The sequence below is a fragment of the Acinonyx jubatus genome, chromosome B1 (assembly GCF_027475565.1).
Source record: "Acinonyx jubatus isolate Ajub_Pintada_27869175 chromosome B1, VMU_Ajub_asm_v1.0, whole genome shotgun sequence".
Lineage (NCBI taxonomy): Eukaryota > Metazoa > Chordata > Mammalia > Carnivora > Felidae > Acinonyx > Acinonyx jubatus.
In genome coordinates, this window is record NC_069382.1 from 42,007,699 (window position 1) to 42,022,698 (window position 15,000).

At 36.8% G+C, this 15,000-nt stretch overlaps 1 protein-coding gene across 5 annotated transcripts in view; it reads right to left on the bottom strand.

Annotated features, from left to right (window-relative positions):
- Positions 1 to 14,277: 14,277 nt before the first annotated feature.
- The window catches only part of LOC106978369 (A disintegrin and metallopeptidase domain 3-like), a 151,898-nt gene continuing 151,175 nt past the window's right edge, over positions 14,278 to 15,000 (bottom strand). For all 5 annotated transcript variants that reach the window (XM_015076052.3, XM_053216566.1, XM_015076051.3 and 2 more), the window contains one exon: positions 14,278 to 14,454. Coding sequence is in view for 1 of the 5 variants with exons in the window: in XM_053216566.1 (XP_053072541.1) it covers positions 14,387 to 14,454 (68 nt within the window). In the remaining 4 variants the exon portion in view is untranslated. The remainder of the gene's footprint in view (positions 14,455 to 15,000) is intronic.

Below are 15,000 nucleotides of genomic sequence, written 5' to 3' on the forward strand. Positions count from 1 at the left end.
TTAAACAGCATCAAAAAATGTTTGATATTTTGTAGGACAAGATTTCCTTACAAAAGGAAAAGTTCTAAAACATTGCTTTTCTTTTCTTTTTCTTTTTTGCAGGACCTATGGTTTTATTTTGAATTTTGTTTGCTATTAGTTATATGGTTTTATTAAGTTTTTATTTAAATTCCAATTAGTTAACATACAGTGTAACATTTGTTTCATGTGTACAACTTGGTGATTCAGCACTCAGTCAGTGAAGCATGTGACTCTTGGTCTCAGGTTGTGAGTTTGAGCTCCACAACTAATTAACAGTTTACTTAAAAATAAAAAGTTATTTTTCTTTTTTTAAAAAGGTTTATTTATTTATTTTGACAGACAGAGAGAGAGAGAGAGAGAGTGAGAGTGAGTGAGTAGGGAGGGGCAGAGAAAGAATCCCAAGTAGACTTCACACTCAGCACAGAGCCCAATGTAGGGCTTGATCTCAAGACCCTGGGATCATGACCTGGGCTGAAATCAAGGATCAGGCACGTAACCAACTGAGCTACCCAGGTGCTCCTAAAAAGTTCTTTTTCTAAAAAGATCTTTTGTATTATTCCTTAGTTCTCTTTAAGAAAATCTTTCAAATAAACCTTCCACATAACATTATTCCTAATGCAGTATTTTAAAGATACCAAATAATAAATCCTTACCCATTGATACAAATTATATGTTATTATAAAGATAATTACCTTACCGATGCATCCATTCAACCAACAAGTATTTGTTGAACATCTAGTATGTACCAGAAATTATTGTATGTACTGGTGATGTTGTAATGACCAAGAAATGGACTATCTATTCACATTAATTACCTGTATTGTTTGCTTTTGGCCAATACTATCTCTTTCAATCACTGTGTGTTTGTGTGCATGTGCATGCCCGTGTGTGTGTGTGTGTATTTAATTTGCTATGGTTGATTGTTCTCAATTATTAAAATAGATGCATACACTTGGTTAGTTTTTATTTCTAAATGAAATTTGAAATCTACTTTTGCAGAAGAGTAGTTCAATGTCAGTTAAAAGAGAAGTATTTATGGAGATTTGGTAGAGAATGAATTGGATGTAGTTTGACTCTAAATATTCTCATTCTAGAAACAACTATCTACTTATTAAAATTTCGTGTGTTTTACTTTTGTCAAGTTACTCAGATCTTTGAATTACTGGAATGTATTTATCTTACAAAGCACTTATTAATTTTTTTCTTATTTGTTGCATACTTTTAATTTGTAATAGTGAAGTGAAATTTTTTATTTCATTGTCTAATTATGTATTTGAAATTTTTTGTATCAATATGCTTATTCCACTACTGCATACCAGCAGAAAAATAATAGACATTCTTCTTTAATGTCAAATACAATGAATCTATTTTTAAGGATCCACTATTATGTATAAAATTTATTAAAACTAAATCTTCTTCAAATTGATGATATAAGTTCTATCCTGAAGCATGATTTTAAGGAAAGGGTATTTATTGTTATAGTTTCTTTCCCAATCAATTGTGAGGAGAGTATGTGTTTATGTTTAACATGATGATCACATGGATATTTTACTTAATTTCCATCTTTCAGGATACATCTCATTTGGGCAATGACTAATTTTTGAATAATAATGAATTTTCCAAATGAGCATGGAGAGAAAAAGAGAGAGATGCAAGCTAAGAAACATACTTTATCCATTCATCACTCAATGGACATTTGAGTTCTTTCCATAATTTGGCTATCGTAAATAATGCTGCTGTAAACATCAGGATACATGTGTCCTTTTGAATTAGTATTTTTGTATTATTCGGGTAAATACCTAGCAGTGGATTATAGGGTAGTTCTATTTTTACCTTTCTGAGAAAGAATTCCCATACTGTTTTCTAGAGTGGCTGCACCAGTTTGTATTCCCAGCAACAGTGCAAGAAGGTTCCCCTTTCTCCACATCCTCACCAACACCTGTTATTTCTTGTGTTGTTGATTTTAACCATTCTGACAAGTGTGAGGTAATACCTCACTGTAGTTTTGATTTGTATTTCCCTGATGATCAGTGATGTTGAACATATTTTCATGTGTCTGTTGGCCATCTGCATGTCCTCTCTGGAAAAATGTCTATTCATGCCTTCGGCCCATTTTTAATTGGAATATTCATTTTTGGAGTATTGAGCTTGATAAGTGCTTTCTATATTTTGGATACTAACCCTTTATCAGATGTCATTTGCAAATATCTTCTCCCATTCCATAGGTTGCATTTTTCAGTTTTGTTGATTGTTTCCTTTGTTGCGCAGAAGCATTTTATTCTGATGAAGTCCTAATAGTTTATTTTTGCTTTCCTTTCCCTTGCCTCAGGAGACATATTTAGAAAGAAGTTGCTGTGGCCAATTTCAGAGGTTACTGTCTGTGTTCTCCTTGAGTATTTCTATGGTATCAGGTCTTATATTTAGGTCTTTAATCCATTTGAATTTATTTTTGTGTATGGTGTGAGAAAGTGGTCGTTTCATTCCTTTGCATGTTGCTTACTAATTTTCCCAGAACCATTTGTTGAAAAGATGGTCTTTTTCCAATAGGATATTCTTTCCTTCTCTGTCAAGGATTAATTGACCATATAATTGAGGGTTCATTTCTGGGGTTTCTATTCTCTTCCATTGATCTAGGTGTCTGTTTTTGTGCCAGTACCATACTGTCTTGATGACTACAGCTTTGTAATATAATGTGAAGTCCAGAGTTGTGTTGTCTCCAGCTTTGCTTTTTATTTTCAAGGTTGCTTTGGTTATTTGGGGTCTTTTGTGGTTCCATACAAATTTTAGGATTGTTTGTTCTATTTCTGTGAAAAATGCTGTTGGTGTTTTGATATGGATTGTATTGAAGTGTGGACTGTTTTGAGCAGTATAGACATTTTAACAGTATTTATTCTTTCAATCCATGAGCATGGAATGTCATTCCATTTCTTTGTGTCATCTTCAATTTCTTTCATTAGCGCTTTATAGTTTTCAGGGTACAGGTCTTTCACCTCTTTGGTCAGGGTTTATTAAGGATCATGGTTTCTGGTGCAGTTGTGAATGAGATTGTTTCCTTAAATCTCTTCCTGCCGTGTCATTGTTGGTGTATAGAAATGCAACAGATTTTTATACATTGATCTTGTATTCTGCAACTTTACTGAATTCATTTATCAATTCTAGCAGTTTTTTGATGGAGTCTTTCAGATTGTCTATATAGAGTATCATATCATCTGTATATAGTGAAAATTTGACTTTCTTGCCAATTTGGATGCCTTTTATTTCTTTTTGCTGTTTGAGTGCTAAGGCGAGGACTTCCAGGACTATGTTAAATAACAGTGGTGAGAGTGGACATTTGCATCTTGTTCCTGACCATAGAGTAAAAGTTTTCAGTTTTTCCTCATTAAGGATGATATTAGCTGTGGGCTTTGCATAAATGGCTTTGATTATGCTGAGGTATGTTCCCTCTAAACCTATTTTGTTGAGGGCTTTTATCATGAATGGATGTTGTACTTTGTCAGACACTTTTTCTGCATCTATTGAAATGATCCTATGCTTCTTATCTTTTCTTTTATTAATGTAGTGTATCATGTTGATTTATTTGCAAGTTTTGAACCACCTTTGCAACTCAGGAATACATCCCACATTATCGTGGTGAATGATTTTTTCAATGTACTGTTGGATTCAATTTGCTAGTATTTTATTGAGAATTTTTACATCCAGTTTCTTCAGCTATATTTGCATGTAGTTCTGTTCTTTAGTGGAGTCTTTATCCAGTTTTTGGCATCAGGGTAATGCTGGCCTCATAGAATGAATTTAGAAGTTTTCCTTGGCTTTCTTTTCTTTTTCTTCTTCTTCTTCTTCTTCTTCTTCTTCTTCTTCTTTTTCTTCTTGAATAGTTTGAGAAGACTATGTATTATCCCTTCTTTCAATGTTTGGTAGAATTCACCTGTGAAGCCATCTGGCCCTGGGCTTTTATTTGTTGGGAGTTTTTTGACTACTGATCCAATTTCTTTGCTGGTTATTGGTCTGTTCAAATTTTCTACTTCTTCCTGTTTCAGTTTTGGTAGTTTATGTTTCCATTTCTGCCAGGTTGTCCAGTTTGTTGGCATAAGTTTGTCATAATATTCCCTTATAATTGTTCATATTTCTGTGGCATTGGTTGTTATTTTTTCTCTCTCATTTGTAATTTTATTTGGTTCCTTTTTTTTTTCTTTTTGATAAGTCTGGCTAGAGGTTTATCAATTTTATTAATTTTTTCAAAGAACAATCTCCTGGTTTCATTGATCTGTTCTATTGGCTTTTTAAGCTTCTGTATCATTTATTTCTGCTGGCTTTAGGCCTCATTTTTTCTTCTTCTAACTCCTTTAGGTGTAAAAATAGGTTGTTTATTTGAGACTCTTCTTGCTTCTTGATTGAGGTAGGCCTGTATTGCCATATACTTTCTTCTTAGAACCACTTTTGCTGCATCCCAAAGGTTTTTGACCATTACATTTTCATTTTCACTTGTTTCCATGTGTTTTTTAAATTTCTGCTTTCATTTCCTCATTGACCCATTCATTGTTTAGTAGCATGTTGTTTAACCTCTGTGTATTTGTGGCCTTTACAAATTTTTTTGGAAAATTTGTGATTGACTTCTAGTTTCATAGTGTCATGGTATGGTTCCAATCTTTTTATATTTATTGAGGACTGATTTGTGACCTAATATGAGATCTGATCTGGAGAATATTCCATGTGCCCTTGTAAAGAATGTGTATTCTGCTGTTTTAGGATAGAATGTTCTGAATATATCTGTTAAGTCCATCTGTTCCAGTGTGCCATTTAAAGTAATTTTCTTTTTTTGTTTTATGTTTAGATGATCTGTCCATTCATATGAATAGGGCGTTAATCCCCCCACTATTATTGTATTATTATCAATGAATTCCTTTATGTTATTGTTTTATATATTTGGGAGCTCTCATATTGGGTGCATAAATATTTACAATTGTAATATCTTGTTGGATTACCTCTTTATTATAATACATGTGCCCTTCTTTGTCTCTTGCTACACTCTGTTTTAAATCATTTGTCTGATGTAAGTAATGTTACTCTGACTTTCTTTTGATATCAATATGTGTATTCAATGTTTCTTGATCCCTTCACTTTTAATCTGCATGTGTCTTTAGGTCTGAATTGAGTTTCTTGTAGGCAGAATATAGATGGGTCTTGTGTTGTGTATCCATTGTGACACCCTATGTCTTGATTGGAACATTTAGTCCATTTACATTCAAAATAATTATTGATAGATATGTATCTCAATGCCATTTAATTACTTGTTTTGTTGTCATTTCTGGAGATTCCTATGTTCCTTTCTTGTCTTTGTCACTTTTGGTCTCTCCTTTGCACTCAAAGAGTCACCATAGGAATTTTTGTATGGCTGGCTTATGGTCATGAACTCCTTTATTTTTTGTTTGTCTGGGAAACTTTATCTCCCTTTCCATTCTGAATCATAGCCTTGCTTGATATAGTATTCTTGGCTGCAGCTTTTTCCCATAAACACTCTGAATATATCATGCTATTCTTTTCTGGCTTGCCAAGTTTCTGTGGAGAGATCTCTAGCTAGCCTCATGCTCTTGTGAAGTAAGACTTTGGTCTTGCTGCCTTAGTATTTTTTCATTATTCATTTAGTATTATTTCATTATTCATCTCTGGTTGATTACTTTTTAAGTCTTTTATATCTGTGATAAGGATCTCATTGATGTTTTCTATTCTTTTCTCAAGACCAGTGAATATCATTATTGTTGCTTTAAATTCTCCACCAGTCATGCTACTGTTTTTGTTAGATCTCTGGTCAGGGCCTTATCTTTGTTTGTTTGTTTGTTTGTTTTTCATTTGGGATAAAGTCCTTCATCTTAGCATTTTTTTTCAAATCTTTACCTTCTTCTTTGTGTTAGAAAAGTCAGTTATGACTTCTGCTTCTGAAAGTAATGGCCTTAGGTAGAGGAAGTCATGTAGTGCCCAAGGGCATGGCACTTCAGGGAGTGTCTGATGTGTGCTGTATTAACTCTGCTGTTGTGTTTTGGCTGCTCTACCTTTCAGGCCAATCATCTGCAGAGGCTTTCCTTGCCTGCTGTGGGCAGTACTAGTCCCTGGCCTGAATGTGGCAAGTTTTAACTAGCTGTGCTCTGGTCTGCTTGTGAAATGAGACCTGACATCACCTCCACCAGGATGGAAGCCTTACAGAACTCCTTGTTCAAGAGACATGGTGTGGGTACTTGTTTGTGCTGGTCTTCTGCAGGAGGGTCCTGTTATACCAGGACTGACACAAGCTTCACTGAAAAGTGTAATCCCACCAGAATGAAGGGGTGTGGGGCTTGGGTATGCAAGTTAGGCAGCCAGTATTGGCACTGTGCTGCTTGCCACAAGTGGCTCTGTGTTTATGCTGGAGATATGGTGGAGGCAGGATATGTTTATTTCCAGCTCCTTTGTCCCCAGAAAGGCATTTCCAAAAACACTGCCTCTCAAGGAAACACTTCAAGAGGAGCAAATAGTCTCCTGCCTGTGTGCCTCAGGCATTCTTCAAACTTTTGTTTCTAAGCTATTTGTCCCCAAGTTGTTTGCCTGCCTTCTTTTCAAGAACAGGGAAGTACCCTCTAGGCTCTATCCTAATCATGTTCACTGACCTTTAAATAAGCATTAATCTCTACTGCTTGTAAGAATTCACAAAATTCAGCCCCTGTCATATTCCAAGCCAATGGCTTTGGGGTAACATTCTCCTTGTATGTTCCCCTGTGTGCTCCTGTCTTTCACCTTTTTCTGCAACAATAGTTCCCTCCCTTCTGCAGCACCCATGATCCCTTTCTCCTCTAAACCATGTCTTCATACTTCCTACTTTCTTCAATGTGGCCTCTTCTCTCCCTTTAGTTGTAGAGTTTCTTCTGTCAGACTTCAGGTCAATTTGTGGGGCATTTTTGACTGATTTGATAATTATCTAGTTGTGCTCCTAGGACAAGACAAGCCTAGAGTCCTCTTACTCTACCTCCATCTTCCTCCTCCAGACCAGTTTCTTGCTTTTTTGTTTTTGTTTTTGTTTTGTTTTGTTTTTTTAACATTAAAATGGCTGGACACTCCTGAATTTAGAGTATTGGGACCCATAATTCATAAACAAGAGTGCAGAAAGCAATCAATTAATTACCAAAAAGACAATGTCCTCAGATAAACAGATCCTGAATAACATTGGGAAGCTTAAACAAAAGGAGGGACCTCAAATCCAAGAAGATGCTTTCAAAACCAAAAGGAAGAAGACTACTCACAGAATTGGAAAACACAAGGTGCTCAGATGTGTACATTAGCTCCTCAGAGGTTCAGCTTATTTGCATTCCACTTCTGACACCATGAAATATGTTTTTAAAAGAGAAAGTTAACTACTTCCTCTGAAGCCCATTGAAGTGGTGGTGGCTTCTCATTGGCTGAAGGCAAGGGCAGCCTGCTCTTGCCAGACCAAAAGGAAATCTTTCTTCCTGCTAAATGCTGTAAACTGTGATGAATGGTATGTGCATGAGAACCCTCCCTTCATGGCTTCCTCATACAAAGTTAGTTAGGTTTCCTTAGCATACCTTCACAAAATTGATCTAGAAATCCAGAGACATTCCAATAAAAATCCCATCAAGCTTGTAGGAGTGTGCATGTTAGTGCATGTGTTAGAATTTATCAAGGTAATTATAAAAGTTTTATGGAAATGAAAAGAACTTAAAAAGCCAAAACTACTTTTAAAGAAAAGATATACAGGTATACTACATTTTATTGCACTTTGTCTCATTGCATTTCACAGATACTGCTTTTTTTTTTTTTAACAAATTGAAGGCTTGTGGAAACCTTCATTGAAGAATTCATTGAGGAATTTGAGAAATTCAATAGGCATGACTCTTTCCAACAGCATTTACTCACTTCATGTCTCCGTGTCACATTTTAGTAATTCTTGCAATATAATGTATTCTCATTATATTTGTTATAGTGATCTGTCACCAGTGATTACCACTAATGAGAGCTCAGATAATAGTTAACATTTTTTAACAATAAAGTATTTTTTTAATTAAGATATGTACATTGATTTTTGGCACATAAAGCTATTGCACAGTTAATAGACTTGTGCAGTATAGGGTAAATATAACTTTTATAGGGACTGGAAAACCAAAAAGTGTATTGATTCACTTTATTGCAATATTTGCAATATTATCCAGTGGTCTGGAACCCAATCTGCACTATGTACTATAAAGCTGCATTAATTAAGCTCGTGTGTTAATGACTTCAAAGAGACATAGATCAGTGCAACAGAATACAGATTACGGAAACAGATTATCTTTGCATCTCTCTCACCCTCCCTCTATATGTCTATATGTATGTGTACATAAATACACACACACACACACACACACACACACGCACACACACTGGATTTCTTTGTAGCAAAGATAACAAAGTAATTCCATGAGTAAAGCACTGTCATGCCAACAAATGGTTCTAGGAAAACTACGCTGTTACTCTGACAGAAACCCCAAACCTTTCATCATGCCATATAAAAATGCTAATTTGAAATGAATCTTTAAGCCAAATATAATTACTAAAAGCATAAAACTTACATATAGGGAAAATATAGGGAAAGTCTTCATGAACATATGTATAGAAATATTTTTAGGTGGGTGCAAAATTCACCAACCAAAAAAGAAAAACAAAAAATAAGTTGGACTTCATTGAAATTAACAAAATCTGATTTTTGAAAAGCACTGTTAAGTAAAAAATCAAACCATAGGATTGGAAAAAATAGCATATGTGTATATATGATAAAATATCTGTATCAATAATTTTAAAAAATAGGCAAACTATGTTGGTCAACATTTTACGAAAGTAGATAATGACACAGATGTCTAATAAACACATAAAAAGACAATGTTTATCTTCAGAGAAACTATTTAAATCACAATTCCATTTAAATCACTACTACATATCCATCACAATAGCTAAAATTACAAAGACTGACATTATTAAATATTGGCCAAGATTTGGAGCAAGTGGAACTCCCATGCATTGCGTGCAGGTATATGAAATTATACATTTTGGAAAACATTTTAGTAAATTCCTAAAGGTAAGAGTACTCTTACTATAAGACCCATACAAACCACTCCTAGGTGTTTACCTCCAAAGAAATTATGTATGTCCAAAAAAAGACTTCTGCATAAATTTTTACAATAACGTTAGTCATAGTAGAAACTGGAAAAAATACCCTGATACCCATTAGTTGAATAGATAAAGAAATTTTGATATTTTAAATAGGGGTATATTATCCAGCAATAAAAAAAGAGACACTAACAAACATACAATATATATGAAACTCAGAAACATTATTCAGGGTGAAACATAATAGAGTGCATCCTGGATGTGGCTGTTGATGTAAAATTATAGTACAGATGACAATGTAGCAATAGAGATCAGATTGACAGTGCCTGGGTCAACTAAGATGAAATCTGAAAAAGGACATAATAAGTGATTTTGAGATGTTGGAGATATTCTGTATCTTGACCAGGTTAATTATTACATAGGTATAATAAATGTGTAATATGATAATATCTTACTTTACAACTTAATATTGTCTCATTCCATGGTATGTAATTTATACTTTCATAGGACTGATTTATGAAAAACACAGATGATTGCGATTTACTCTAATATTCCATAAGAGAGAATAAACACACAGTGATATATATGCCTAAGATATATGCCAAAACAGAGATATTTGCCATTTCCAATGGCATAATCTGATACTATCGTGGATTAAGGTACATTCTCTCTTTATCGCTATTTTTCAAATTACTATGTGTTTTGGTGTGGACCTCCTTGGGTTGATTTTTTTGGATTATCTCTGTGCCTTTTGGATCTAGATTTCTGTTTCCATCCCCAGATTCAGACAGTTTTCAGTTATTATTTGTTCAAATGCGTTTTCTGTCCCCTTCTCTCTTTCTTCTCCTCCTGGGATTGCTATAATGTGAACGTTATTATACTTGATAGAGTTACTGAATTCCCTAAGTCTTTCTGCGTAGTTTTTTTCCTCTTACCTACTTGGCTTGGTTGCTTTCCATTGCTCTGTCCTCTAGGTCACTGATTCACTTTTCTGCTCTTTCTAGTCTACTCTTTATTCCATCTAGTATAATTTTAATTTCATTTATTTATTCTTCATCTCTAATTGGCTTTTTTTAATCTTTTTTTAAGGGTCTCAAAGTTGTCTTCCACTTTTTTCTCAAGTCCAGTATCTTTATGATCATTGCTTTAAATTCTCAATCAGGCATATTGCTTATTTCTGTTATCCTTAGGTCTTGCTATGATTTTGTTCTATTTTTTTTCCCATTTTGGACATATTCCTCTGTCTCCTCATTTTTTTTATAACTCTCTGTGTCTGTTTCTCTGCATTAGGAAAAGTTGAAAACATCTCCTGCTCTTGAACACAGTGATCCTATGAAGAAAGGATCCTGTGGTGCCCTGCAGTGTAATGTCCTCTGTTCACTAGAACCAAGTGCTTCAGGAGTGTCTCCTATGTGTGTTGTATGTACCCTGCTATCATGATTGGACTGCATCTCCCTTCAGTCCAGTCATCTGCAGTGTCTCTCTTTGCCTGTTGTGGACAATCTTTGGTCTCTACAGTGTTAGTGAGCCAATCTGGGGCTGCCTTAGGCTTGATTTGAGTTAGAACAGGCATTTGTCAGAGATGCAGTAGCACCAAACTTCAGGGCACTTTCCCTGTGTTGTCCCCTGAAAAGCTTTCATTGGTGGGTGGGGCCAGCAGTCAGACCAGGTGTCTGTCCCCATCCCACTCCTGAGGCTACTAGAGTGTGCGGTTATCTTTCCCTTACTTGGGGAAGGTGTCACTTTGGAGTAATGCTGACCTGTGTCAGGGCTGCTTGCTCATTGCCAGGCTTGTAGCACCGCCTTGGATGAACTCTGGGCAAGAGCATATTTGATGGATTGGATCCACCAAATTGCAGAGGGGTGAGACATGCAGTGGTAGCAAGTTAGCTAGTTAGTGCTACACTGGTTTCAGCTAGTGGCCCTGTGTTTTTGCTGGGTCATGGGGCAGGGAAATGGAGCTTGCCAGCTCCTTAGTTCCTAGAGGAGTCTCCTAAAAATCTGTGCCCTTGAAATACATGCTCTTAGATTAGCAAACAGTTCTCTTTCCTGTGTGCCCCATGTGTTTTTCACACTGCTGTTTCTATGCTGTATCTCTGCAGGGCTAATTTTTGTGCTCTCTCTTTAAGGCGAGGGACTCAATTTCCCCTCACCTCCTGGCTTTCCCAGAGCTGATCCTGCTGATTTTTAAAACTCCAGGCTTTAAGTCCTACTGGTTGTAAGAACTGATGAAAATCAGCCCGTTTGGTTTCAAAGCCAAATGTCATGGGGATTCATCTTGTCCGTGAGGGCTCCCCAGTGCAAGAGTCTGCTTCTCTCTCCTCTCCATGCCTGCAGGCTCCTCCTTCCTATTGACAGTCCTGTAGGTCCATTTAGCTACCCACAACATCTACACCCTTCCTGCACTCTTCAGTGCAGTCTCTTCTCTTCATTTAGTTGTGACATTGGCTCTGTACATCTTAGTTATTTCTGAGTTCTTTACACTGATGTTAGTATTATCTACTTGTATCTGTGGGATAAGGTGAGGCTAGAATCATCCCATTCTGCCCTCTTTCCAGGAATCCTCAGACCCTTGACCCTTGATTCAAAGAGTTGATACCTTGGCTAACATCCTCAGCCCTGGCCTTGCGGTTAGGGTGACACAGAGGAAGGAACCAGCTGAAGATTTAGGAGGGGACAGATAGGGATCACGGAGTTACAGGAAATTGCTCTCCAGGAAGATCCTGGTCCTGCTTGGAGACAAAAAGAGGATATTGAGGGAGGAGTCCTCTTACCCAGGCAGGTGTGAAGTGTTCCAAGCTCATAGAGCAGTGCAAAGAGAAAGAAGTAGGCTGGGCCATAGTGCACCCAGCATGGCCAGGGCTGAGGTCCATTGGGCAGCTCTGAGGTTTGTGGGCAGGAGTACTCTGGTGTCCATCACGCTGTCCTTGTCTCTTTGAGTAAAGACTGCATTGTTTTCAGCTCATGCTGGCCCACCCTTAGGGCTCCCAAGTGGCTTGTCAGCTGCCGCAGGTGGAGGGAGAGAAGGCAACAGACACAAGCTTATGCCTTTGCACACAACTTATTTGTTCTGGCTAAGTTGTCGTTGATTAAACTCTTCAGTAGTGACATAGGGGTAAATGAGTATGATTTGCTTTTCTGTTGAAGTTCTTGGTAATTACTATTCTATGTGTCATGTTTTTCTGGCATGTTTTATTTGCTCTGGTGGAGAAAAAAGGAAAAAAACATTTTTTATAAGAAATTTTCTACTTAAATCGTACTACTGCCGACTTAATTTAGTATCTCTGCAAATAAGGAAAAATCAAGAATATTGTATTTGATCTTTGATAAGGCAATCAAAAAGCACTTTTCATCAACTGTGTGCCTATCCTTACAGTATTAGATTGTAATCAGTTGAAGAAAGGGAAAGGAAACTTTAAAATGCAACCCAAGGGGTGCCTGGGTGGCTCAGTCGTTTGGGCGTCCGACTTTGGCTCAGGTCATGATCTTGCGGTTTGTGGGTTTGAGTCCCGTGTCAGGGTCTGTGCTGACAGCTTGGAGCCTGGAGCTTGCTTTGGGTTCTCTGTCTCCTTCCATCTCTGCCCTTCCCCCACTTGTGCCCTCTCTCTCTCTGTCTATCAAAAATAAATAAATGTAAATTTAAAAAAATTTAATGCGACCCAAGTGTTTTGTTAACAGTTACTCTAAGCACTTGCAGGGAAACTGCAGAGGTGGGGGATGGAGGGGCAGCAAGGCAAACAGGAAATGTGTCTTGGCTGGAAAAGAGCATGCAATTTTCTTTAAATATTCTAAGAGAAATCTTAAATCACACATGTCCAAGACCCAACTGACCTCCACCCACCTCTTTCCTATACTTTCTTTTATCCCAGTACACCCTATTGCAAGGATGAATTGTGCCAATAGTTGCAATGTTAAAGTCCAGTCAGGCTTAAAACTTGGATCTGCTAAGTGGTAGTGTACATGGGATCCTCATAAATTATGAAAATAAGGCAGGCCAGTAATTATAATGACCCAAAATAAGCCACAATAAGGATGTGGTAAAGTTATGGTAGAATCATCCTGATATATTTTTTTTTGCCACACAAGTGACCACTAAATTATACAACTGAATGTGTTTAGTATTTTCCATATATTCACAGATATGTGCAGCCATCACCACAGTCTATTTTAGTTGCATCATCTCAAAAGGAACCCTGTACCCTTTAGCTATCACCACCCCTCACCCCAGCTTTTCATCCCCACTTAACCCAGCCAAAAATAACCACCACCCTTTGTCGTTATAGATGTCCCCATTCTGGATATTTCATACAAATGAATAACATATGGGTTTTGTGATTAGTTTTACTTACTTAGCAGAATGGTTTCAAAGGTTCATTCATGTTGTAGAGGTATCAGTGTTTTGTTCCTTTTTATGGCTGGATAATATTCCATTGCATGCATAGATCACTATTCATACAATGTTTATCCATTCATCAGTTGATGGACATTTGGAAAAGGAATCTCTTAGCCTCTGTGGTGAGGTACCCCCAACCCTGAACCAGGAGCATCCTTGTTTATTGAGGGAGACTCTGTAGGTTCTCATTAGATTCCAGCTAGGTTGATGGCTCCCTTATCCATGTACAACACTTTGAGGTGCACTTTGAGAAGTGCACTCATCTTAGTAAGAGGGAGATGGGGAGGGGGATCCTGAAGCAAGAAAATATTACCCAGTAAAGCTCATCTCCAGCAAAAGAGGAGGAGCAAGTCTGTCTTCCCCAAAGGACAATAATATATCCTAGATCCCAAATTACATGAGGCCACAGAATTCTCACCTGGAGACACAACAGTTATCTATGATCAGAAACACAGCTGGAGCAATTCCCTGGAGATGGAATGGATGTTAGTGTCTATCTGGGGGTTCATTCTGGGGCTGGCCTTACCTGGCAATATTTCCTCTCAATATCCCTAAGCCTGGAAGGGATAGAGCAGGGAATCACGGGCAGTTGGGAGAGGTGTGGACTGTGGGGTGTCCTCAGTGAATAAGGAATGTTCACATCTGGGGATGTGACAACTTCTCTGGTTCAAAAGTTGCTTATTTTCCCATAAAGGATCACAACATGTAGAAGAATCAATAGACACAAACCTACATACTTTCACTCTCAGGATTTATTTTTGTTTGTGAAGTTGAAAAGCTTTAAGCCATAACAAAAGGAGAGAATAGGTTTGTTTTGTTTTTTTTTTTCATTCTTGAATCAGGTCAATTAATGGTTAGCATCTTGATAATATCCTTTTTCCAACCTATGGCTTTTTGACATTGTTTAGTCACTGTTGTAAAACAAATACAGAAAGAGATATGCTAAATTTTAATTGTTAATAAAAGTGATCTCATTTTACTAGACAACTAGAGGTATAGCAAATCATTGGTATATGAGACACTGATTATAGTGTCACAATCTAGACCTGTGTTTCACAAAATGTGTAAACCTGTTTTTTTTCCTAAGTTGTCTGTGATAGCCACAGTAAAAGGAAATATTAAAAGTCATATTCACAAGCATTATATTTACACAGTTTCTACACTTCACATGGATAAAAGAAAGTCACCAGCAAGGAAAGAGAGGAAAAGAACAGTAGAATATGTGAAGAAATAAGTAACTACTAATTTGTCTATTTTTATCTTCAGAGAAAGAGTATTTCAAGAAATCCTCTGTGCCTTTCCAACAGGTGACCCATATACATACAGTTGGAGTTGATTCACTAGCCTCCAGTTCTTACTGAGTCTGACTTTTTCCCTAAATATGTAAAAAAGCCAACCATATCATGCTGAATCCCTCCCTTACTACTTCAAAAATACTTTATATGAGAAATACTTTC